The 27,301-nt window shown below is 39.6% G+C and overlaps 1 protein-coding gene across 1 annotated transcript; it reads right to left on the bottom strand.

Moving 5' to 3' along the window:
• slc6a2 (solute carrier family 6 member 2) lies at nucleotides 1–26,959 on the bottom strand (the record flags this gene model as incomplete). The annotated part of the gene is made up of 14 exons (XM_080504487.1): nucleotides 1–271; nucleotides 425–496; nucleotides 1,289–1,456; nucleotides 3,659–3,759; nucleotides 4,247–4,346; nucleotides 5,165–5,293; nucleotides 9,060–9,172; nucleotides 9,258–9,382; nucleotides 11,052–11,155; nucleotides 12,596–12,730; nucleotides 13,054–13,192; nucleotides 23,746–23,983; nucleotides 25,215–25,346; nucleotides 26,665–26,959. 14 exons carry the CDS (start codon nucleotides 26,957–26,959, stop codon nucleotides 248–250), a joined length of 1,875 nt encoding a protein of 624 aa, XP_080360613.1. The 3' UTR covers nucleotides 1–247.
• Between the last annotated feature and the right edge of the window lie 342 nt (nucleotides 26,960–27,301).

Here is a 27,301-nt window from a genome sequence, read left to right on the forward strand (position 1 = left end):
ATATTTGTGCCCATAGGGAAAAGTGGCGCTCCTCCAATCCTGCTTTCAGAAAGTTACGAGGCATAACTCTGAAATCAAACCATGTGAAACCACTGTGAACGAAGGCCTTGTGTGTTAAATGTGCAGGGAGAAGAGGGAGGCTGCTGAGAGAGGCTGAAGCCTGTTGCTCTCCCGGTCTGCCGGACCACTGGTGGCACACAGGAACTCTAGATGTGAGGTTGGATGACAGTATTCTGGATACCCAGGATCAAATGGCCAACCAGTGTTTGAGCTGCAGAGAAAAAGATCAATGTTATTGCCTCTTTACCCCTCCATCACCATCTGTCGATCGCTTCACACCTAACAATCCTGTACAGGCCAGCTGAAGGTTCATTGTTTTTAGCTACTGATTTATGTCAGAAAATAACAAAAAAAGTCCTCTTACATGGAACTGCCGAATGTTTCCTTGAGCCACCAAATGGTGTTCATGTTCTGGAGTGATGCAGTAGGCTATTCTCTGCAAGAAAAGAGATCCCAACACACACTCATTACTGCTCATACAACCGATGTGCCAACAAACCTTTAATATGCGACTTGTTCATTTTTCTAAGTGCTAAAAAAAATTTTTTTATCAAAATATCCAGGTAAAATGTAATATTTACAAGGTAATACAATCAAGCTAGAGATTGTTTGCTTTGGTTATTTTGAAGTGGAACCTGAGATAAAAAAAAAATTAAAAATCTTTGCCCAGCGTATCAACGGGAAATGCCAATGAGATGTGGGAAATTTTTAAGTGTTGCGAAGCTGACACCAACCGGTTGACTGCTGAGAGATGAAAATAGCTCTCTGGCGCTTTGATGATTACGATCATGAACTCTCAATTTGCTTTTAAGCAATCATTTCATCTGACAGTGTTCTCACAGTGCCAGCATCAAGTTGAAGGAGCGCAGCTCACTCCTAAATCAGATGATTGTTTTTAATTACGTCTAAAGACATAACACACTGCATGCCCTGCAGCGACAATCATACCATTTACCAGTGATTACATGTGGCTACTGTTATGCAATGTCCATTTACACTGAGACCCTGGTTTATTTGTGCTTCGCACGTGAGTCCAACTTTTTCTCGTGTGCTTGCGCAAGTCAAAGCTGTTTTCGAATGAGCTGCTCTTCTTCAGTCATCAGGCCATTAACGATGTCCGTTAATGTACATCTCATCACACGACTTAGGTTTTGCAAAGTCGGTCCAGTTACTCTTTTGATTGAAAAAAAACCAACCAAACCAAAAAAAAACATGGTTTCATACAAACCTCTTTGAATGTTCCTGAGAGGCTGCAGAATTTATACACAGCGTAAAAGGGAACAAACAGCATCGAGGACATGGCCACACCCCAGCCCAGTAGGTTGGACCAGTTAGGGAAGACGTATTCATCATACTTCAGGCCCGACGCTGTCAAAGTACTGGCTATTACCACAAACTGAGGGAGACAATAAAAAAAACAACAAAAAAAACCAAGGAATGACAAAAAACAGATATTAGGATTTTGGATATGTTTGTATTGGCGAGGCCTGTAATGTGTGGAGAACAGGGCAGGATTAGTAAATACAAAAGACTGATGGTGAAAGAGAATGGTATTAATACCAAGAGAAAAATACAGTCAAGTGAGTTATATTATGTATATCATATATTCCAAATGAAAATTATATATATCAAAATTGACGCTCTTGTTTAAAGTCTCTGAAATATTTCTTTTGTTTTCACTTTGTAATCCGTCTGAGATGGTAATCACGAGATCGGTTAGTATTCTTGGATACGATGGGACATTTTTGACATGTTTTCCTCACATAGCATTTCAGGAGCACTTCAGTGTGAAATCCAGTACAAAACTCATTTCCGATATCGCTTGTAATTTCACCTGACTCGCAATGAAAAACTCCTAATTCCTGAAAAAGTCCACTGTTGATCAGGGGAGGGTGCAGACAGTCATTACTATTAGAGGAAACACATGGCTGTCAACACCCACCCCTGCATAACATTGACGAGGCCATGTGCTTCCTTTTTTGCATGTGGCCCCTCTCTCTCTCTCTCTCGCTCTCTCTCTCTCACACACACATACACGACTAAATTTACAGCAGGAGGTACGTCCAGTCTGACTTGGCCCACCGCACTTCTGTGTACAAGGCTGATACGTGACTGCAGGCTCATGGTATCTGGTGGCTAAACTCCAATGATATGAATATTGTGATTTGCAGGTATACCCGTCGTCTGCTAAATTAAGTTCACCACTCAGGGGGAATCTTAAAAAAGTGAGACAAATGCCTTTTCAGGCATGGCTGCACGCTTCATTGATATTGAAATTGTCTCAATAAACTTTAAGGATGTAAAAATGTTGCCTTTTGTCGGTTAATGTTTGGTTGGGAGTTGCTCTTTCTGTGGTTTCATAATAAAACATGTTGTTCGCAGCTGTTGGAATCGATTCAGAATTATTAAACCGTTACTTATGGCAACAGTTTATTTGTCCAACGTAGTTTATTAGATTTCCATTACATTCAGTTATAAAATGTGTGAATTCAATAAAACATTTTTTTTCTCAATATAATTTCTTCTAAATTAGCCAGAAACAGATTATCTCGGGACTGGACCTTGCAGATGAAATCAAGCCCATGTGTAATGAAACCTACTTCAAGGAGAGAACTTCTGCTATCCCAGGTCAGTAGAACACGTTGCAGGATCACTTCACTCCTGTTTACACATTTTAAAATGCACGGGTGAAGCTGTGGGACGCCAAATACTGGCAACGAGCCTGTTCAGACATGGCGTTAAAATGGCGAGCCCTCAAGACAAAGTGTGAACAGGCACCAAAGCGTTTTTGCTCAAGGCACTTCGCCAGGTGGTCAGGGATGCATCTGACCACACAGGCTTTGTAGCGTCACAGCAAAATCAGTCACACGTAAATGTCACAAGTGTGTGCCACGTTTTCATTCAAGAGAATGCACCAGTCTGAGGAATACAGTCTTTCCAACTTTCTGAAGAAACTCTAGAAAGAATCTACAGAGACACGGTGTCTTACAGCAGCAGATACCGTCCAGTGAGAGCTGGATGACTCATCGCCGCATGCCAGCCATTTAGCAGAATCGACGTAGAGGTAGTAACACAATCTAAATATCCAATCTCAAGTGGTTAGCCGGAAACGTGCGATAAGAACAGGTGTAAACAGTTTGCGGGGCCCGCCACATATGATTGGGTCACCCGAAATGGACGTTAGCGCCAGGTCTTAACTCTGCGGCAGAAATACAGTGAACCAAGAAACGGTTTTCTCTTCTACAACTTTTGAAAAACTCAGCTTGTTTTCTTTCTGAAATGAAGGCAGCTGAGATCCTCCAGAGACTCATCACATCGCGTTGCAATGGAAGTTACATGTGCATTACAGCACATGGTTAACCCAGGCCAGCTGGTAACTTTAGCAAGTGGCATGGACGTTTTCTCCCTTTCTGTTGACTATTGTATGTTGTTTCTGAATGTTTTCCCACTTCAAATACTCTGTCTCGAAACAGTCTGTTTTTCATTCTCCAAATATATGTTTAATCTATCCAGCATTTTGTTGGCTATTCGGTTATTATTCCCATCCAATGATGCCAGTCTTAATCAAATAACTTTGTGTATTTTTTTTTTATCTCACCAGTAGAAAAGCCGGGCTGACAAATTTCCAGCAGAGTCTCCAGTAGAGTCCTGGTCTGAAGCCCATCATTCGCTCAATATCGTCACTGAAGCGATCCACACCTGGGAACACAGCAGACCTACATTCAATATTCTCACAGGAAAGTAATGGAGAATGTAAGACTGTCTTCTATTCATCAAAACATTTTCATGAAGTTGAACTTGCTAAGTTTTGTGCTTTATAAGAGGAAGTCCAGAGATCCGATCAACGTGCCTCAATAATGGCCATGATTTGATGATTTGCGGTTTATTCCAAAAGAGCCTATTTAGTGATGGCTGAACTTCATTTTCTGATTAGAGCCACTTGTTCCTGCCTTGTTGAACTAAAACAAATGTCCACTATTAACATGAGCTTCTCTATACTTAATTTTTTTCCACGATCATATCACAAGTTTTGAAATCATAGCAAGTCATGAAAATAGATCATTTTTATTTCAATAACATTATTATCATTCATATTATTACTAGATGAGACATTGTTCCAGCGCAGGTAAGTATCAGAACAAAGGCATTATATAAATACAAAAACTATGAGAGAACAGTTTCTTACCATAGAACCATGACACTCCAATGGCTTCGATTAACACACCAAACAATATAGAAGTCCCTGCAGCATACTTATCCAACAATGTCAGCACGTAGATACCGCCCTTAAGAAGGGGAAAGAAACAGGAAAATGACATGTGAGTATGCGCGATGTATAATGCCGAGATAATTAGAGACCGTTAGAACTTTGTGTGTAGTCCTGTGGTGAGCCAACCTAATATATTGTGACTTAAAGCTCATCCTGTGGACTTTACTTGCCAGCATAGACAAGTTCCACATATGTAATTGTCCATTCCTTGCACCACAGGTCAAGGATTCGGAAGGCATGCCGTACCGTCTCAGTAATTTATTGATTGGATTAAGGGGCGAAACCATGTGAATCACGGACAAAATACCTTTCTGTCTCCAATGTCTCCACTTCTGTAATCCCAGGGCATTTCTTCGGTGTTCACTCTATGCCAATGAATAGGGCCTACAGAGTAATCAATGGCTTCCCGGATCCAGCCATAATTTAATTCTGACTTGTTATCAGAGCTCTTGTTGTGGAGCTCTTTTGATCGTTTCTGTGCGTTTTGAGGTAATTTCTCAGTGAGGATCGGAGAGGCGAGAGTAGTTTAAACCTCCAACATTTTAATAAGCAAGCATTCAGTGTATTTAATCCATCCATCCATCCATCCATATTGCTTGTTCCAGTTCTGGGGTTTAGAGTTAAATGTTCATTTCAAAAGCATGTTTTTTGATTGTGGACAGAAAACAGACGAATACACTGAAAGACCGGAGTCCAACCTGTCACTGTGCGGTGAGAGCATCAACCTCTACGAGAGTATAGCCCCATATTACCACAAAAATATTGTTTTAGACTGTATGGTAAACGATGGAGTAAATGTCTTAAGCAAACAGCCCCAGATGAGCTGATTCTTACATTAGTGATGCAAAACAAAGCAACTAAGAAGGTTCCGAAAGCTGTGGCGAAGGTGAAGACTTTTCTATTTCTCTTGAGGATCTTGAAGTCATCGGACAGGCCTGTGAGGACAGCCTCCATCCCACCCATCTGTGAAAAAACACACAATACTCAGATTTCACCTCAAAACAAATGTGTTCACTCGAGAGCTCTGGGAGAGTGTGTGCGGGGATTCTGTCCAGGCTAAGTTTAGTCAGTCTTATTTTCAAAGGTTGAATAACACTCCTTTAATTAACTGTTAACATTTCCACTACAATACTACAAAGGCTAACTTTAATACAACAGAGTTATCCATAAATACACATCCTCAAGTGTGAGTAGTATAAATTAGCCAGTTACACTGCACTACTGGTAGGTGCTGTAAGCGAGCAAAACATTATGTGGTGACAGGGAAATTATAATTTAATCAACTGATAATAGTAGTTAAGAATGTGATCCAGTCAAGTAAGTGAATAAAACTGCAGCCACACATGCTTTCTCTATTACAAGTGGTAAATAAAAAAAGAGAATAGATTCTTTGACAATTTTGAGTATAAGTTGATGTAAGGTATGTCAAATTTTTACTAAGAATCTGTTTATCTGGACTTAAATTGTTGCACCTGTTACACCTCTGGTTCAACACTATGATTAATTTCATCTTAATTTTACATCTTCACACACCAGTTTCATAATAACTATAAAAGAACATGTTATCCCCCACTTATTCATTATGCGAGGAGGATGTTTTCTCAGTCACGATTTTAACTTATAATATGCACCAGTGACAATGATTTTGTCATTTGTTTTTATATAAAATCATGTGTTGGTAACATCAGGATCGCTGCTGACAAATATATAAATAAAGACTAAAAAAAAATGTTTGTGAATGAAAGTGGAAAGTCTTTTTGCAGGCAAAAACAATCTGTTTACAGTTTTACACAACACATCAAAACATCACAACATGATCAAAATGATCATTCCGTAGCACAGTGGTACATAAGCCTGAATTCTAATTACGATTAAGAAAAAAGACGTACAGCTGAGGATTTTCTATTGCAGGATACTGTACAAGAGCAATTAGCTCCAAGTTGAAACTGAACAACACTTTTAATATTCCTTGTGGATTTCACTCTAACAACTTCCTTGTGAAGAAAGTTAATTTAAGACTGCCAAAGAAAATGCAGCTTTATGAAAAACAGGGGGTGAGGAAATCAAACCTGCTCGCAGGGCTCAAGTATGACTTAATGTTTGTTTGTAACAGCTAACAAATGGAACGTTTTGAAAATGTCCTCACTGATGTTTTTCTGTTTTTGTAATGAGTTCACCATGTTAAAATAACCGGCTCAAATACGATGGCTTTCAGTTTGCAGGATTTAAAACATTCACAACCCCTTCGCAGAACTCGAACCACTTTACACCTTTGAGCCGTCACTGCCGCCATACAAATATTGATTTGTGGTTGGAAGCCACGCTTAATGTTTTTTCACATCATACGATTGGTTGGGATTATTTGAGATCTGCTATAACAGCCTGAATAAATATTTCTATCATGAAACAGAGAGAGATGGGTGAAGCCACTGGTGAAGCTGCTGCTTCTTTATGGACCAGCACTGTGGAATTCTTTACAGCTTCGTTTTCACCCCGCACCATCTGTTACCAGTGTTTAGAAAGTATACCTTTTATAGCGACTTAACAATGTGTTAAACTGTTCTCTTGTCTTTTTGTTTTCAACTATTTATTTGAAGTCGATTATAAATTTTTCTTTATATTATTCTTGTTTGTTATGTAATATAATTTGTATTTTTCTAGTTTTAAGGCTTCTTCTCATTTAATATTATATTACTGATGCTATTACATTTTTATGCATTTTTTATCTTTCCTTTCCAATTTCAGAAACACTTTGCACTGTAGTTTATATGAAAGACACTATTTAAATAACGTTATTGTTATGATTATACATTGTGCTTCTAAGATACTTACCACATATACTGTTGTTATGCTCTAAAGTGTATTTACTTGATAAACTCCTTATTACAGCAGTAACATATACAGTTTGTAAATTATGTGCTTTAATAAGATGATTTATAGTTTTACCATTCATTTTCCTTTTCTTTTTTTTTTTTTCACAAATTCTTCTCAAACTATCACAAAACAAAATATCACGCAGAAAATAACCTTTCCTCCAATCCCCAGATTTACCCTTATAGACCCCAGAGAGCTCTCCAGCCCAACAGGGGAAGTCTGCCCAACATTACCACACCTTATACCAGGGGTGGGCAACCATTAATGCCCAAAGAGCCATTAGGTCCTTTTTCCCACTGAACACTGGGAGCCACACACCCACATATGCGCATGAGCACACGTACGGACATCACCACTCATAATGTCACGAACAGTGTCAAAGAAGCACTTTAGAGATCAATGTTACACTTACACAGTCTTTTAGTTCAACACTCCAACAGGCAGACCATGGCAGGAAGAAACTACACACAAAACCTTCACTCCTGGTTGCCAACTTACAACTTATAAACTAAACTCGACGAACTGACTAACTACATAACTAAGCAACAAAAACACAACACAACACAACCAGTACCAACACTACAAACCTAATATAACCCTCAATAATTACATTTACATGTCACGACAAACAGAAACTCCCATAATGCATTGCAGCTATCAGCTCCTTTATCGTTACACATTATTAAAATGGAGGATATATGCGGGAGATCAGATTTTTTTTAGAACCATGAGTGTGGGTGGTGTGGCTTTCAATATCATTTAGTCGTTGTGTAACTGGCTCTCATTTGCCGACACTCTCAACAAGACCACAATAAACCCTCCCGTTATTGTTGGCACGCCACAGCACCGCGGTCTTCCTGTGTCACAGATACAGGAAGTTCCCGGCTTTAGGCGCCCGTTGAGCCGTGGCCGCCCGGAGTTGCGGAGCCGTGACCTGCGGCAGCTAGTCCACGTTTTTCGCGCCTTTATTGTTTACGGAACGATGTTATATCGCTGTGTCGTTCACAACCCACCTACATTTTACTGCACTCTCTGTAGCGGGACCACGCAGCACAGTTGGTTCTGGGTGTGCTTTGCCTTACCGTACCGCCCCGCTCAGGGATGAGCTGCAGTGGGACTGAGGCAAGTTGTCGACCCCTGCCTTATACTGTTGATTACTGTGGACTCTTTGACTCACACTTGTCCTTCTAATATTGTCTTTGTATATATGCACACATCAAAATGCTGAGAAGCCAATAGGTACAAAAAAACTCAAGAGATCTTAACATGTGGTGGTGACTTTAATATACTATTAAATCCAAAATTAGACTCTTCAAATGGATAATCAGCTACAAAAAAATCCAACCTGTCATGACCACACATTACTCATTAGTACATGATGTTTATGCCCGGATAGACTATTTTATTTTATGTTCAAACAAGATATCCAAAAGTCAGTAGACTGTGAAATTGGCCCGAGTACTCTTTCAGACCACTGGGCAGTGTACATTTCAGTCCAACTTAATAATAGGATTAGATCTACATCTTGGAGGTTGAACACAGATATTTTAATTAACCCAGCAATTAAAGAAAAATTTAAAACTGAAATTCAACCATACTTAGAATTTAACAATAATAAAGAAGTGATGCCGCCATTACTACGGGACGCTCTAAAGGCGGTGCTGAGAGGCAAAATAATAGCAATGTCCACCAGTGAAAAGAAAATTAGACAATAGAAGCTTAAACAAATTCGAGGACAAACTCAAAAAACTTCAAAAAGTATATTCATCGCCACTGACAAATTATATTAAATCCAAAATACTGAGAAGCCTCACTTAAAGCTTGTTTTACTGCTGCAATAGTGCCTGGTACTCACTGAGCTGTCAATCCCCAGGGTCAGCAACATAATGAAGAACACAATGGCCCAAAACGTTGAGCCGGGTAGAGTAGAGATGGCCTCGGGATAGATGATGAACACCAAACCTGCCCCTGTGCGTACAACAAATACATCTTTACACACTAAACTATGCACACAAAGTTCAAATGTTCAACGTGTGAGAGAATCATTACTCACCCTCCGTGGCCACATCCTCTATTTTCACCCCGTGTTTGTAAGCCATGTATCCGAGCACAGAGAAGATGGCAAACCCTGAGAAGAAACTGGTGACGCAGTTCACAGTGCTGGTCAGAAGAGCATCCCTGTGGAAAGTCAACAACAACAAGGTACTGAGCTCTTCAACCTTCAAAGACAGATACTCTATTTTCCACAGGGTTGAATCCACTGATAAGGTTAATATCAGAAAACTGCTGTTCAAACACCAGGAAACGTCTGAGAACATCAAAGCTTCCCTTTTATAGGTTTTCTTCATTTTCAGAGGTTTTGGGTTGTAGGCCAGCGTGACATCGGCTGATCTTGAAGAAAAGTGTTTTTAGGAGGGATATTGAGATTGTAGAGAAAGCTGCTGTTCCCTTGTTCTCTTGTACTTTGTTAACGAGCTGACAAATAATGCCAGTGCTGTTCTGTCAGAATTAAACTGATGTCTGACACACTTAACAAGGTCAGCTTGTCCTGGGCTGGGTTTAGAGAGCAGAGAAAGTTTTTTTTTTTTTTTCCTACATGTCTTTTTTGCAGGCTGTAATAGATGCTTTATCAGCTTTATTCATATCTGCTCTTCACTGCATTAAAGCACAGCTCGGCTCATGTACTTCGTCGTTCATGACAAACCAGCACAGTGGAAACGGACGTGTCATACACCAACAGATAAATGAGGTACTTTTTAAATGTACGAGGACTACTCACATTTCTGTGAGTAGTCCTACTTTTTCTCTATATCAAAAGAGTTTGTGGAATATAATTAATGTTTCCATCCGACTTGCACAGTTTCTGGAGTAGCTGCGAAAACATTCCAGTCCTGCTGTACATGTACAATCATGCATGTGATTAATTAACCTCTTGAACTTGAATGTTGAAACAATGGCTTTAAGCTTTCACGGAAATGGTTTCATAGTTCCAATTATCACTAGCATTTAAAACGTTCACGCAACTAACGGTTTACATTATGAAAAATACTGTCATTTAAAAAAACAGTTACTTGTAGTGAGCTGTGTATTAGATAGTGTTCAATCCAGCAGTTGTGTTTTTCTGTGCTTTGTTAGAGGACACACAGATATCGGTGCCTGCTTCTCCACCCACTTCAAATCTGTTAATTTGCCACCAAAGGGCTTAACGCAAATCCCACCTGTCAGCAAGGGCACTCTCTTTTTTTCTTTTTTCATTGGGACACAAGAAGAGGAAAGAAAAAGAGGCCCAGTTTGGGGTTAAAGAAAGTGGAGGAAATGAGAGGGGACTCGAGGGGGAGGGATCTTGTGATACAAAGCAGTATGCTGCTGACACTTTGCATTATGTTTCACCTCTGAGGTGAGACTTTATTTGACTATTTCTTTATAGTTAAGACTGTGACAGTATCATAATCATTCAACAATGTGGGAAATGCGTGTTGTTCCAGCGAATGGAATTATATTCATAAGGTCATACTGCTTTGAGGACTTGCCAACAATATCTTCCTATTAATGTGGGGAAAAAAAAGATTAGGCAGGCTCACAGCCTCCTGTCCTGCTTTTTCTGAGGAAGAGCAGCTCTATGACAAACCAGTCAACATCTTGCCTTTGGCTGTAATGTGAAAACCTTTCCTGGCCTGTACTTTATCAGCCGGAATAAGACCTGACCACAGGGGGTCAGCGAGACAGATTAGCATCACCCTTACTTTGTGATCCAGTTTAAAAGCGGGAAAGAAAAAAGGCTGTCTGTTTAATAACCAGCATGATGGCACGTCACTGCGGGCTTGTTTCAGGCCAAACGCTTACAAACCTGTAACAGTTGTTGTCGAATTTGTTGTAACTGGCAAAGGCAATGAGCACACCAAATCCCGCACCCAGAGAGTAGAATATTTGTGTGGCAGCGTCGATCCACACCTACGGAAAAACGAACGGGGACACGAAACACTTTCAGTAACCACAAATTTTATGCCACATAAATAAATCTCGACCTGCCTGAAAATGTCATTTCGTGTGGTTCCTAAATAGAAAAACATCTTTTTTTCCCCCATGTGTCATCAGTCCAGGCCACCCGGCTCACAAAACGCAACAATTAAGCTTTTACATAACTCCCAGCAATGTTTTGAAAAAACATGAACTTTTATTTTCTTCTTCTTCAACCTTCACATATACATTAACTCAGAAAGTGGAAGATAATATCTTAAGTGTGCACACAGCGTGCATTCACTCATTTACTGCGAATACATTCAGAGAGGAAAGTGCCGATGGAATCTGGCCTTTCACCCATACTGCGTGAAATGCTACACCCAATAAATGACAGAAACGAGGCCTGGTTAATCTGCACAGGCTCTGATCTTTATGTTACTTGTAGCTTGTAAAATGAACAAATGGTTGTGACAGTTTCAGAGTTTCAATGCGAAACCTGGAGGTCGAACTAACCAAACACTTCAATACAAACGCTTCAATACACTTTAAACCCCAAACTTACAATCAATTAAGTAATTAGTTTTTTTCAGATTTTGGATGTTTGGATTACATATTAAACGTACACACTCTAGTTACTGCTACATTCAAGTGATCGACATAATTAATATCTTCTCTGTGTTACAAGAACCAAATTATTTTTTTAGTTTTATCAAAACTACGCCTAATGTTTTGTTTAATTCGAGAACAGTTTAACTACTTAATTTTATGTTTCGTTGACAATGAACTATGAGGACTACACAGGTCTATAAGGTAAAATTATTTGAAAATGTGGTTAAAACTACTTTGAGCTCATGTTTTGTCTAACCACGGCGACTTGTCGGAAAAGATGGGAGGATATCTGGTCTATGCGTTTTATTATTTTCATAGCAAAGTAAATTGAGGGGTGGGAGTTGATAAGGTTTTTTTTCTTGCTCCTCCATTTGTCATACAAATGTGGATCAAGTGGGATGTGTCGTTTCATTGTTTTCATTGTTGGCAATTTAAATTTAAATGTTTCTCTTTTCCTTTCTTTCTTTTTTTCTTTACATTTGTATGTTTGAAATAAAGTTTCATTCATTCAATCATTCATTCAAATTTGTCCTCCCTTCATAGTTTTTAAAGCTTCCCAGTAGGCTGAACAGAGGGCGTCAAATAAATGTACTTAAAATCTAACTAAAGCCGATTTTTCTCCTTGTTCATTTAAAGAGTTCATTGTCTGCATCACATCAACATTTACTAATTTCTTGTGAAAATGTAATTTCTAAAGCGTTGTATTTCAACAGAAATAGTTTCTCTTACTGCTTACATTAAAAGCCGCTCCCTGAGAGTAACAATAGTACATTTACTACTTTTTAAATACAAAGGCTGCGGACCACAAGTGATATTTCTGACCTCTAGATTGTTGAGCCTGTTGAAGTCGATGTGGAGGTAGGCCCTGATCCCATTCATAGACCCGGGTAGAGTTATTCCTCTTATGAGCAACACAAACAGGACGACGTAGGGCATGGTAGCAGTGATGTACACCACCTGAATCCAACAAGGCGTGGGGGGAAATGGAAAGATACATCAACATAATTGAAAAGGAAAAAGTTTGCTTGCCTTATTGTGTGTATATAGTCATATGCTGCACCAACAAAACATAAATGCAGAGCACTATATAGTTATGTAAAGATGATAGAGATAATCTACAGACAAATTGTTGTGTTTGCAACAGTCAGGTTGTGAATAATTGAGAGGAGGCTCCGGTCGTCATGCTGTTTATCACTCCCGCTGGACAGTTCAGGCTATGCTGGTAAGATTTATAACAGGTATAAGGAGGCTGATGTTTGGGTGTTGGTGCAGGCGCGTACCTTCCCTGAAGACTTGACGCCTTTCCACAGGCTGAAGTAGAGGATGAAGACCACCACAATCAGGCATAAAGACAACTCCCAGCGAGGCATGCCCAGGTCCTGGATGCCCCGACTTTCATGGAGATGCAGCACGCCTCGTCTGCAACAACAGAAGGCGCCCACTGTGTTTTGATCTCAGGCATTCTGTGATTGAGGTGAACTCTTGAGGTGTTTAGAGAGAAAGCTGAGGAACGTCTTATTTGTGGGGAAGAAAACCATGCATTTGGAATTTGCAGCACTTTTCAAAACAGTGGAAAATGAAGAAGTGCAGCTACACATGTAGGTTTTGTTTTTTTCTGTCAGAACCAGTTTGGCACAGTTTTTCTTCTGTCTTTTTTAAAACAGCTCAGTTTTACAACAGCGAGGATGGTCAAAAAGCTAATATATTCCCATTGTCCCATTCTTATACTGGTAACAAAAACAACAACAAAAACTGGACAATACAACTTTCATCTAAATGTAGTTTCTCCTCCTGTGGCCTTATTAATTAAGATGGGATAATGTAAACAGTATGTTGAGAAGGTGGAGAGTTGGATCCCGAAAACTGGATTGGGAAAAAAAACAACAAAAAAAAACAGAGACCAATGATAGTTGCCAATGTGGTACTGCAATGTGATATTTACATTCATAACTGGAAATGAACATTTTAATTGTTTAGTTAGTGTGTTTGCTCATCCTGCTTTTGTTGGCGAAGTTCCTACTTCTTGTTTGCAAAGAATATACTGCTTTTTTATTTTAAACTTGTATTTTTATTTTTTATTTGGGCACGTCCACATGCCAACATTTCTCTTCAGTGTAGTTATCAGTTACCACATATTGTAATATTCACTTAATTTCTCACAGAGTTGTACAGAGTTGTACAGAGTTGTAAGAAAACCCCAGGCTCACTTTGTCAATTCAGGTTGACTTTTTCAACTTGCATGTGGGTGATGCATATAAATTAAGTTACTGCTCCTATATAACTGAGTCTAGCCAAGTAATTTAGGAGCACAAATTCAACTAAACTGTCTGCTATCATCATTAAAAAAGTGCTTGTCACTGTTACAGTCTTGAGTCGACTTTACTCATTCGATCAGATAATGTACTGTCGAAGTAATAAATAGAAAACTTCAATGTTATTGTATGTTATTCAATGAAAATCACAAGGTTACAGAATCAAACATAATGTGAATTGAGACATAAAGCATAAGCAGAAAAACATCAATAATAATAATTATAATTATCATCACAATCATAAATATTAGTTAAAAACGTATAGATAATGTTATTGTGTTATTAGGATAAAGATGAATGTATGACACCTTATTGCACTTTGAGCCAGAGTGAAATAATAAGTAAGATCCATCTTTCTGGTGGACGTAAGGCGGCACAGCCCGGCGGGTTTTAGCTGTATCCTTACCACCTGCCTCTCAGATGCCATTATAAAAACCAATGGACAACGTACCTTATTTATTGTTTTCATATGAGAAGGTGCTGAGTCAGAGGCTTTCTAGGCAGCGGTGTGACAGAACCTCACCTTTTGAGTGTTTGAGTGAAAATAGATCAGAAGCAACCAACATTGTGCTATCAGGACACGTTTAAAAATACTGTTCACTGCAAATAGCATGATTAGAAAATACAAGTTGTTTACTTCCGAGAAGATAAAGTCCCCAAAGTGTGATGTTTTGTATATAAATTATGTCTGAATATATTGTTTTTCCATTCATTGCTATTAACTCTATTCCTCCTCAAATATATGGTTATAAGTGTGCACCAGTGACATAATTCTGAGTTATAACATATAGCATTTTGTATTTCTCAGTATTTTTGAATAAATGTCTTTTCAAAATATTTTATATTTATATATTATTCAAGCACGGAAACAAATCAGTGAAGATTGTGGGTTCTGAGGTTTGTTTTCTCTGCAGCCATCTCCTGCTTTGTTTCAGAAGTGAAGTAATGCTTTTCCTCTCTCGCCTAAAGAATGTATGAAATGCTTTGAAAGTGTCAATAATAACCTCTTATTGTTTTGCTATTATCAGGTCACCTCCTTGAGCCAAAGATGTGTATTAAAAGATTTAAGTGTTTGATTGCAACAAAGTGAAACAGGAGAAGACAAATGGTGTCTCTTCCTTCCCTGTCTAAACATTATTTCCAGCTGTGAGCTCATTCTTTGAGCGTCTGCTTTAGGAGAGTGTGGAGGAAGTGCACAATTCACGTGTACAATAGCGGAGACGGGGGCAGAGTTCATGTGGTACAGTACACATAATCACTTTGGCCAATTTGGTTGCCGGCGAAAAACTACAAGGACTAAAATAGACGCCGCGTTTGTATTTGCTGTGCTTCATTTCCGCTGCAGTGACAGGCTGAACCCTCCCCACTGGCGGGTATGGGGGGGAGTTATTAAACTGATGGGTATCTTTTCTTGAAACAAGGCTTTTGATTTTCACTCTGACATTTTGAGCTTTGATGAGGTGGAACAAAAGTTCATCAACTGCCCTCCTTTTCTTCACATCTTTATGTGGCCTGGTCATCAGGAGACCTCAGAGTCTCTCGCATTCAAAAAGCCCGAAGCTGTTCATTTTGGCCTCACTCTTTTGCAGCTGTTCTACACTAAATTCGGGGATATTTTGTCAGGTGGAATTAAAAAAAAAAAAAAAAAAAAAAAGCCCAAGGCTTAACACATTTAAAGTTTTAATGATTCTCATTTAAACTTCCTTCCTCTACATCCGGGCACACTGACCACGGACTAATATCCTGCCCCCCCCCCCCCCCCCCCCCCCCCCTATATATATATATATCCATCCAGAAAAGTGCAGTACTTGGAACAGCAAGACACTGCGCAGGACCCTCAAGCTCCCAGGCCTCTGGTAGAGGACCCGAGCTTGGAATAGAAAAAACAGGCGACCACCCGCAGAGGGTGAGAGGGGAATTTATATATATATATATATATATATATATATTTGTTTATATATGAATATCATGACTGTACAGAGACTGAAGCTGTACTTGTACCAGTTGTACTGTTCTCTGATTCAGACCAAAGTAAATAAAAAGCATAGTGCTGGACAGCTGTCATGCTGTACTTAATGGAACAAAACGAACATCTATGCTGCCTGCTGGGTTGAATGCATTCTGGGTGATCACTGAGGTGGTATTCTTACCAGCTGAGGAATCATCATAAACATATACACGTATACGCACAAGTCAAAACACCAAGAGGAACTTGTTAGTTACACAACAATGCCAATTATGAACATCTGCTTTAAAGCGTTGGCGCTTACGTCTTGTCATGTCAGGCATTGGGACCATGTTGATGATCTCAGTGGTTTTGGTTTACCAAAACGCTCTTTCAGAGAAGAGATGTGAATCAATGAATAAACTGTTGTCGCTTCGCATGGAAGCATCTCCTCAATGAGTTTTAAGGAGAAGACAACAGCTCAGTGTATTTAAGTACAGATATAAAGTTTCTCAGAAACAATGGAAGCTGTTGATATTAGATACAAATATGCATGCAGAGCACATAGTTGCTTTGAAAATGTAAAATAAATAAGACAATAATAATAATACAATTCTTGGCTATCAATGTTTACTTTCCGGTCAATTGAGCACAGCTGAATACAAGCCACCAAATTTTAAAAGAAAAAAAAAATGTGTTTAAGCCACATAGTTTGAAGCATGTGAAAACAGAAGGGGCTTATAGTCTGGAAATTATGGTATTTCAAACTGATGGATGTCATCAGCACCAGATGAGACTGAAAACTTTAAACAAACCCACCAGATGAGACTGAAAACTTTAAACAAACCAAATAACCTCAAAGACATGTTTTTGAACTGTGGGAGGAAACCAGAGTACTTGGACATAAGCCATCCGAAGGAACAACAAGTTAGCTCCACACAGAAAGGTCAAACCTTTCCCTTCTCTCGGTGTAAGGCAACAGTGATAACCGTTACACCACTGCGATGCCCTGTTGGATCAACCTCTGCAGTTTTGATTTCCGAGCGTTATACTAGTTTAAAACATTTTAGTATCTTCTGTCGTCCAGTTATATTAGCAGATATATTACAAGTTAAAACAGTTTAAAAGTCTCTGCAAAGACATACAATAAAACTCTAGTTATAAAACCTCCCTCGATCTGGCTGGCCCAGCGAGGACCCATGTTGGACAAACATGAATCCAACAACAAACTGAAGAATGTCTTAAAACCTTTAGATGTTGCTCCAGGTCCGGGATGTAGTGGGAGCACACTCGATTTTATTTGGCTATCAATAACACACAGTAAAACGTTTAGAAGCGCTTTTGTTCCTTTTTCACATTTGCCCATGGACTTTCCTCGAGAAAGATTCAATTTCGCCGGCATGTGATGCTCAGAGCTGATAACCAGGGGAACTGGATGCAGATCTGATATACCAGTTGCTTGCACAACAAAACACACACACACACACACACACACACACACACACACACACACACACACACACACACACACACACACACACACACACACACACACCAGGGCCGGAAAACACACACTCAAGTATGCTCAGATGCGGATTCAGAAGGGACTGAAAGATCTGTCACACTGTTCTTCTCCAGTGTTTACTTATCTGCTGCTGATAAATTCAAAGCTGTACGGTCTTTGGGGAAACAGATAGCAGTGAGAAGATTACTATTGGGGGGGGGGGGCATTTAAATTCTGTGTTAATGTTTAGTTTTGGTGTTACGGCCCCCTTGCTCATCTGATATAATTGATAATGCTCTGCAAGTAAACAGTCGCCATAACTGCAGTCCCGATCCCTTCAGATTTTTCTAAACACATTAATGCTGTTATCTCAACACTGCTGCTGTCAGAAATGTGGCGAGAGAGAGAGAGAGAGAGAAAGAGAGAGAGAGAGAATGTAAAAGAAATAAATAAATAAAATGAACGGAAAAAAAAAAAACTATAAAAGCACAGCTAAAAGATACAGCATCATTTCAAGCCAATACATACATGTGATGCCATCCAGAGTTTTTCAAAAGAAACTTCTTGAACAAAGGGTAAACTGTAGGAGCGACTGAAGCGGGAGCAACCTTCTCTTACTGTCTTTGTAATTAGATCTCCTCTCCTTAAATGAGAGCAATTCATCAAGTCTCTGGATGGATCTAAAGTGAATGGAATTGGTGTCGTGAGTGTGCTGATGAAATGAGTCGTGTGGTGCCATCACTGCCATCTAGAAAAAGAAAAAACAAGCATTTCCACTCCTAATCCAAAAATGAGGGGCCCAACTTTTAAACAGTCTAAATTGTATTTATTTGTGTCCTGGTTCACTTTTACTATTTTACTCTGCATGCACAGTGCATTTTGATATGTTTTTTTCTTTCTTTCTTATATTTTGTTATTTCAGTAGCACATCAACCAATTTTCAATGACATCATCAATTTATTCAGACCGAAACAAACTGGTGTGTTTGCATCGCCATGCATTGCTTTGGCCGGCAGGTCAAAATAGTTGAAAAGTTGACGGCTGGAGTGGAGTTCAGACCTGAGGATGGCTGCTTTCTTCCAAGCTGTGACTGTGTGGAAGCTCGCCTGGCTGAATTAAAAGAAAAGTACTGAAAAATCACCGGCTGTCAAGGGCCTGGTCGATCATAGCTTTGCTTGCATCCGGGATGCATCTCTGTCACATACCTAACTCTGCACACTGATCTGTTATTGAGATACATAAGCAGCAAGTATTGAAAAAATAAATAAATCAACAAAATACAGCTTCAGCTCCTCCTGGTGTGACAGAGTTCCCTCCATGGTGTTTACGTAGTATCACATATTTCAATAATAACATAAAAGTAAAAGTAACAACAAGTTACCATTCTATCAAACCACATGTTTTTAATATACACAAACACATCCTTTCATATACGGATGCTTACAATTGCTACTTAAACAGCTTGGATGCTTTAAAATGACTAAGGTACTAGCCTGAAACTAACAACAACACGTAATACTATGGGGTCGGAATTTAACTACTTCAAACGTGATGTGAATGTGTGGTCTGCATATTTACAATTTCGTTCCATTTCTATTGATTGTCTAGTCGATAAACATGACAGGATCAGTAGCTGAAGAAGCCAGTAACGACCAAACGCAGGGCGAAAAGAGTGAGCGTAGTACTCGTCAGTACTTCTACTGGATATACTCCCACTCAGATATTAAATTACCAGGTGAGTAGGTGAGTTTATTCTTCTAAGCAGCACATCAGTGTTTGTTTTTGCAATAACAGTTCACCAATGAAGACTACAACTTAAAAAAAAACTGCCTAATAGATATTCCCATTAACGAAGCGCCACAATCCGAAAAGCTATTACGTGTCAATACCCTGATCTATTACCGCTCTTACAAAACTTTCAAGGAGAAAACACAAAAATAGAATACTCTCACAAAGTATTTTGTGGTTAATGAGCTGCCATTTAACAACAAACTGGAGCGACGAAAGAAAACTTGTATTTCAGGTGTTTTTCAGAGACAAAGTCAAAGAACCTGCAAGGACTTTCTGTTTAACAAGTGATTCTTACACAGCTTGCAGGGAGCTCAATGATCTGCTTGTTTTCAATCAATTAGACAGTTTTATTAAGTAACTTTAATGAACTCTTAACATCTTGGGGTATTGGTTTGATCTTTGCACGTTATCAAATTAATCATGGAAAAATCCCTCCAAAGCTCTTGTGTCCCAGCCAGAAGTTTTCTTTCTGGCTGTCCTCGCATGGCTCCTTAAAGTAGAGATATTCCATCTAAGTGCTCTCTGTTGAACTTCACTTTGGTATTATTTACGTTGAGTCTGGTCAGGATGGGTTTTACAATCTACTGTTGCCATATAAACAGGCAATGTTTAACCGAGTGTGTGAGACGTAAACTTTACCGGGTTTGTAAAAACTTTCTAAATCAATTAAATGCAATTTTTACATTACATACTAAATAATTAAAAATTGTTAATTTTGCCTATTAGTTACTCGCAATGAATGATCCTTTATTTGTTTTCATTATAATAATTTCATATAGACTTGCATGATCTTTTTTTTATTATTGTCTCCCTTTATAAATGTTTAAGTAGATGTGAGTTTATACTTCTCAGAATTTTCAACCTGCACACAGAGCCTGCTTTATTGACATCCGGCATAAAACATGGTAAACTGCACACTTCTGTAAATCGATTGTAGGGTTAGTCTTCAGATGAGGGTTTTGCATGTTTTACTCTGTTTGCATGAGAACAGCCTGCGAGACATTGAATTGTTCTCGTGTTTGCTTGCCGGCGTTGACCCTGGAGAGATTGGATGGAATTGGAAGCTCAATTCCAATGTCGTAATCGATCACAAAGTCAAAGTTTGAGGCGCAACAAAGAAAATATAGTAAAATGCAGTCTGTGAAGAAAAGTCGTGGCAAGCCAACTCGGGAAATGCCTCCAACCTCCATAACAGTAATGTCTCTGCTAGATAATGCCACGTGTTCAGAGAACATTGCACATTAATCAATTATTACATTCTCCTCACAGTATTTTGTGCTGGATATTTAGTATTCATAAAGATGAATCTGCTGTACTTTTTCTTATTTCACCTCTATCCATAAGCTTCCATCTGTGTAAAACACCACATTTACACATTTGTTTACAAGAAACAAACAGTAAATTATTCTCCCCAATGCAGCGAGGCCAAATAACGCCACAAGTCTTTCTTGAAAGCTAAAGTCAAACCTGGAAAATGGGAAAGGGCCCACTTCCCAGAAGGATAAACGCAATGGGAGCTTCTCACTGAAAAAGTGGGAGGTTTTTGAAAACTCAAAAAATAGTGGGAGTCTGACATTCCTCAACATCATTTTTAATTAAAGTCAAAGAAATAGACTCCCTCCAAAATCCAATAACTTACATGCACATGTTCATGCACATCATGGGCTCATGTGTTCTTGTTAGGAATTGTGATATTGATATGATTTCTATCAAAAAACTCATGATGTTTGTGATTATTCTTTCTCCCAAAATAGCAGGGCTCCTTCTCTTTACACCTAATTTAAGCCTGAATGAAATGAAAATGAAAATGAAATGAAAATGCACATTGATATCGCAAGAATGGAACAAAAGATGCTATACTTTATCTAGCCGTAATTAATATTTACTGAGGCTTCACACAGAACACTACACTACTTTGTTGTGTTTGACATCAGTTGATTGATCTTTGAGTGTAATTTCAAGGCTGAGCCAAATATAATCACATTATGTTGCCAGTTTCATGAGTAAAAAAGGAAATGGCTGATCTCCCATTAACCACGTGCCAGATCAGTCAATAGTCATTGCTAAGCCACCTCTCGGAACCCAAAAAAAACATCCAAAAATAAGTGAAAGAGAAATCAAAGCTGAGGTTGTATCTCATTGTAAAAAAAAACATAGCAATGCGGTATTCTCCACCAAGTTGGATGGTGTATCAAAAAGCCAATTACACCAGCTCAGGTGTAAAGTCAGAAGGAAGGTTGTAAATGGACATCACTTACTGGACCCAGACAAGGGAGACACCTAAAGTAGGGCCTTCACATAAAGATGCTCTTATTAACTTTGCATTTTGTGTAAGATAAACAAAGCCTTTAAACACCAGTGCCCACAGAGCCCCCACAGTACTGCTGGCGTCACTTTTGTGTATTCACACAGGGAAAGCGGCTGAAACGCAGGTAGTTTATTTTGCTGTCAACTTCGGTCCAGTGTGGAGCAGGGTGGTGAGAGGGATTTTACCCAGCTGCTCCCTGGAGCTCTTTGTCTCATAATCTTCCTCTGTACGCTCAAGCGAGAATCCAAGCTCCAACGGGTTCGTGGAGGTACTGGAGTGTAAGAGGTGAAGCAACAGAACTGTTGACTCAGTTGGCCTGCGTCACGCTGTGCCTTGGCATTGCTCGTGTGCTCAAAGCTAGCTGTAAGCAGGAGGATTTATGATCCCCGCGGTGTCTAACCCCCATGCAAGATCCATGCTAAAGTACACTCTTTGTGTCATTGTCTGCAAATCCGAGCCTATTTTTCCCCCGCATTTGAAATGTAATCGTCCACCTGGTCGAAATATTCCTACAAGTTTAAACACAATGTCTCCCCCTTGCATGAAATTGCATCACTTTCTGTTTGAGGGTCTCTGGTTAATCCATCAACTTCTAAGAGACCTCAAACCTTGTGATTTACAAGAGACACAGATTAAATAAGCATACTGCTGCAGACGGCAGCGCACTGCAGAACGGGAGTTGAACTTTAACGAGCCGTCATTGGCTGTGATGCACTCTAAATGTATCCCGCGCGTCACACTTCGCACGTGTCCTCTGTATTGTCCAAGTCGTTTCACGGAACTTCATCTGGGCTGCACAGTCAGCCATCACCGAAGCTTGGGGAACAACTGGCCGTCTTTGAAGTTATAAGCTATCATTGTGAAGCAGAATTCACCAAGCGTTGGATTGTTCACCCACTAATAGGGAACGTGAGCTGGTTTAGACCGTCGTGAGACAGGTTAGTTTTACCCTACTGATGATGTGTTGTTGCAATAGTGATTGCATCGGAACACGGAGCTTTTTTTCCCCAAGCACTTGAAAGAGTGCATTTGAACATTTTCCGTATACACCTTTTATAGCGCAAACAGTAATAGCTGGATAATTTTGGAGCAACTCTACTGACGGTTCAGTCACGTGGTGGTTGAGTCATTTACCGGGCTGCATTTCCCAACAAGCAAGAAACTGTTGATGAAACAAACAGGAATAAATGCATCGGAACTAAGCCTTTGTAGCTGTGGTAATATATTGTCACTTAATTACTAATGATTCAAAAATCTCTGTGCAAAAGTAAGAAAAAGAATTTGATAATATTTGAAAAACACAATCTATTGCTATACAGACGACATCTATTTGTATGCCTTCATTTTGTAATTGAAGCCAGCGCTGCATGAGCTTTTGAAAGAAATCTGAGGGAAACATTTAGACTTTAGCCAATTTGAAGATGGATGTTTTTGTCTGTCGTTGCTGGGTTAGACCACATGACTCTCCTTTAAACACGCACACTTACCACCTCCACTCTTTCGCTGTGAAACGACACTGTTGTGTTACAAACATGGCTTGATATCACTTTGTGTGTAAAAAAATAAAATTTAATGTTTCCTGAAATACAAAAGTGCCTGGCTGGCATCAAATGTGATCATATGTATTGATGCATTTCCACACAAATCCTGGCATCAAAATAATAAACTGACACACTGCCTGTGTTTGTGTAGATTTTGTTTTCTTTTGGGTGCATTTTTGTTCTCTAAGCTGTATCATGTATTAATGACGGAATACTTGTGAGCCGACATCGTGTCATTCATCTGATATTGAAGTGATTTATTTTGCTGTTATGTGATGTCAGCTGTCATAGTTTCATAACAGTTTCATGTGTATTGTGTGGGATGTACCTGACAGCTTAAATGTACATATTTAGCATATCATTGTACTTTTATCAGAATCAGAGACATCTTTCTTGCTACATATGTCCAGCATAAGAGGAACTTCTTTTGGCATATTGGGGAGTATCAATCAAAACTATAAACACATACTTCCATATATTCACATAAAGTATGTTGGCATCAGGTTTTGTAGTATTGTCTGTATAAGTTACAATATGATGAATGTTTGTTTTTTGTTGTTAAATCACTTACTCATAGTACTCCGCCGCCGGGGTGATCTTGTACTTGGCGTAAGATGTGCCGTTTCCGAGAACAGATCCATTGATGGCTTTGGGATCCGTGCAGTTGGGACTGTTCCAGCTGTTCCCACATTTGAGCCATGGCAGCTCTCTCGTCATGGAGGAGAACAGGTAGTAGAGGGACCAGGCGATGATGACATTGTAGTAGAAGCCAACATACAGGGCTATAATTATCACAGTGTATCCCACTCCTGAAGACAAAGAGTTACTTGTCAGGTTGTAGAAACGCTTTGTGAACACTGTGATAAGTTGAAACAGCCAAGAGCAGGGCAATTACATGATCAATAGCATACAAAGGTAAAAAAAGGAAGAAATTACACCTTCCAGTTGAAGTAGCCTCTTTGTTAAAAAATCTTCTTGTTTTTGATTATCTGAACACTTGTGTCCATTTATAATCTACATTGCCTCATTAAATTCTTGAGGTTCACCTCTTGTTATTCAGCGGGTGCAGATGAGGTTCAAAGGCCGACACCGCCATCAATCCAGCTGGAACAGCATTCACATTAAGCAATAAAAAGTGGTTTCTCAGACTTTTGTACTTATATTTTGGAAAAATTGAGATCATCTCTCCTGTTCTGTCTCCACTGGAATGGGAAGTTCGTATATAAAATAGAGAAGCCCATGGACCTGTTACACTTCCTTCTATTCAGGAAAAAAACAAACCATCCTCGTAGTTCTGAAGCCAACATCAGCAATGACTAATGCTGTTTCAGTTGTGCAGACGGAGATACTTTCTCTTAATAGTACTGGGAGACGAGCCTTGCTTGTACAGCGCATTTTAGCTTTTAAGAAGACAACTTAGATCGAGCACCCATGCCAACGCCACCAACCTGTATTCATTTTGTTAAGTTTATCACAGCGAGAGCCATTTACAGGTTTACATTAGGAGTAGATACAATATTGCAGTCATATACAGTCTCTGTAATTAACCCAAGGTCAGTATCATTTTTAAGGTTTGCCAAGCATCAATACATAATAATCCATTTTGAGAGGCTCATAGTGACTCTTAGTAATTGAGTTCATAATAGGTCATGTTTTTTATGGTATATTTTTAATTAATATAATTGATTAACTTATAATTGAATCAATTGGTTTCATTGGCATAGTCTGGTCACGAGTCTGGTTTGATTTTGTTGCAGTCATTGGAAATTGACATTTACACAAAACACACGCGGGGGCATTCGGGTGCAAGCACAATTGGAGAGACACGACAGAAAATTACAGAGGGATGAGAGAGTTATTGTGACAAGTGTTAGGTGCAGGTGACACTCATGAACCTCGGGAGGTGAAAGGACAGAAACAAAGAATTGAAATTAAAGGGCAGAGCAGAAAATGACTAAACTGTGGGTTTGGCTAAAATCCGGAGACATGCATGGTCGTGTGTGTGTGCGCGTGTGTGCGTGCGTGTGTTTTAGAGTTCACCTTTAAAGACGGGGCATATTTTCCAAATGGTAGCTGCCCCTTCCCTGTTGTACTGGCCCAAGGCAAGTTCCATGTAGAACAATGGCATCCCCGCAATCACCAAGAAAAGGATGTAGGGAATCAAAAAGGCACCTGGGAAAAACACGAAATGGCTGCTTTATTAACTGGTCTTCTTATACTGTAATGTTGAGCTTTCTGTATTTTTACAAAATGCCAGATGAGACTCTTGATACTATAAAGGCATAGAAAAATACCTCAGAACGGCGATAACACGGGTAAAGCATTGTTTGGGGGCCTGTCATTTTTAGAAAAAGAACACATCAAAGCAAACAAGTGCGAAGGCTCTCAGCTATTTTCACACTGTGCTGGAGTACAACGTCAACCAACAAGGAAATGACCTCTCTTAGGCACAATGGTTTTGACATTGTCCATCACAAATGACAGATTATCTGCTTAATTAAATGAATACATTCTGCTGAGGGCCAATATGATTGACAGGCCAGTGGTGGAGTTGATTTATTTATTTTTTTTAACATGTAAAATGAATGCGTAAAAAAACAGTACAGGGCACACCTTCTATTGAACACTCATCATGACAACACAACGAGTGCTTCAGCTCCATATACTGTCATCATTATTCCTTTTGATACAAGTGCGGCTTCAATGTTCAATAACTTTGACCAGAAGTCTGCCAATCGCTTGTGTTCAAACTGAATTAATATCAGCTCAGAAACCTGTTATTAACCTTCTTTTTGGAGAAGACTGATCAACATTCATGTAATTTTATGCTTTTTTCCCCAAATGGGTATCTTCTATTTATCTAGGGTTAAAGGACACTTCATGCAAACTGTTCACTGAGCCAATTTCCATTGTTGAAGTCCAGCAGGTTCACATTTTCATGTACGTGATATCTCACTGAATACATCAACCCTGTGTTCACCAGCCTCCCACAAACAAACATATCAGTTTGCTTTGACCTCTTGTCACTTTTCAGGAATTATCTGCTAGTCATAAATTACACAGCTCAGTTGTGCACGTCTTGAAAGAAATTAGGTATTTCATTCATCATGAAAGCTCAATGCACTTCCTCCATCAGTCCAGCTGGGACTAGCGAGATTAAAGGAATTTAAATTAGAATGAGGGTCCTAACTTGAATCAAATTTTGAGTCATTTATAGAAAAAAAAACAATCAATATATGTACTGTATTTACTTTACGAGGCACACCTTCAATGTTTTTCAAAAGTGGAAATAAAAAAAAACACATGAATAAAAAAATATCGATGTCACTGTGGCAATTTCTTGTAATTTTCCAAACAGCATAAGTCCTACACGACCTTTTCATTATTTTACTTATTGAGCAGTTGAACACTACTCTAACTTAACCTTGATTAGAGTTTGGTGCCCTGTACTAGCGTTATACACACATGAATGAGCCAGAAACAAACTCACCCCCTCCATTTTTGTAGCACAAGTAAGGAAATCTCCAAACATTGGCCAGATCCACCGCGAAGCCAATGACAGACAGGAGAAAGTCTATTTTCTTGCCCCAAGTTTCTCGGTCGATGTCGGATGATCCAGGCGGACCTGCGCGGGGAACAGGGGTGGGGACGATGGAGGAACTTGTGTACTGGACGCCATTCTGGTCCTTAACCAGCGTCAGTTCTACATCTCTTTTCTCCACATCGCACTGGTTCATAGGGGCCACCGATGACAGTTTGTGTTCTGGCAGAACCTGGATATTCATCTTCTCTGAGACGCGTACAAAGCCCACGCCGGCGCGGTGCTCTCACGGCCCCCTGCGGGTTCTGCTGGAGCCGGTGGTCAGAGCCGGTGCGCTTGGACCACTATCCCGGTGACAGAAACCGGATAAATGGGTCTTCTCCGACGAAACTGCAAGTGACGCCTTCGTGCACATGAGCTGGAGAGGAGAGCAGAGAGACAAGACTTTAGGGAGAAGGTTTGGTGTTTGTGCGTAAAGTTCCAGCACCGTTACGCACAGCGGGGAATAAAGGCTGAGGCGGCGAGGGAAGGTGGGGTGACATTATTCTTCTCTGAGAGGAGAAAAGCAATGATGCGTGCTACGATT

The sequence above is a fragment of the Blennius ocellaris genome, assembly GCF_963422515.1.
Source record: "Blennius ocellaris genome assembly, chromosome: 1".
Taxonomy (NCBI): Eukaryota; Metazoa; Chordata; class Actinopteri; order Blenniiformes; family Blenniidae; genus Blennius; species Blennius ocellaris.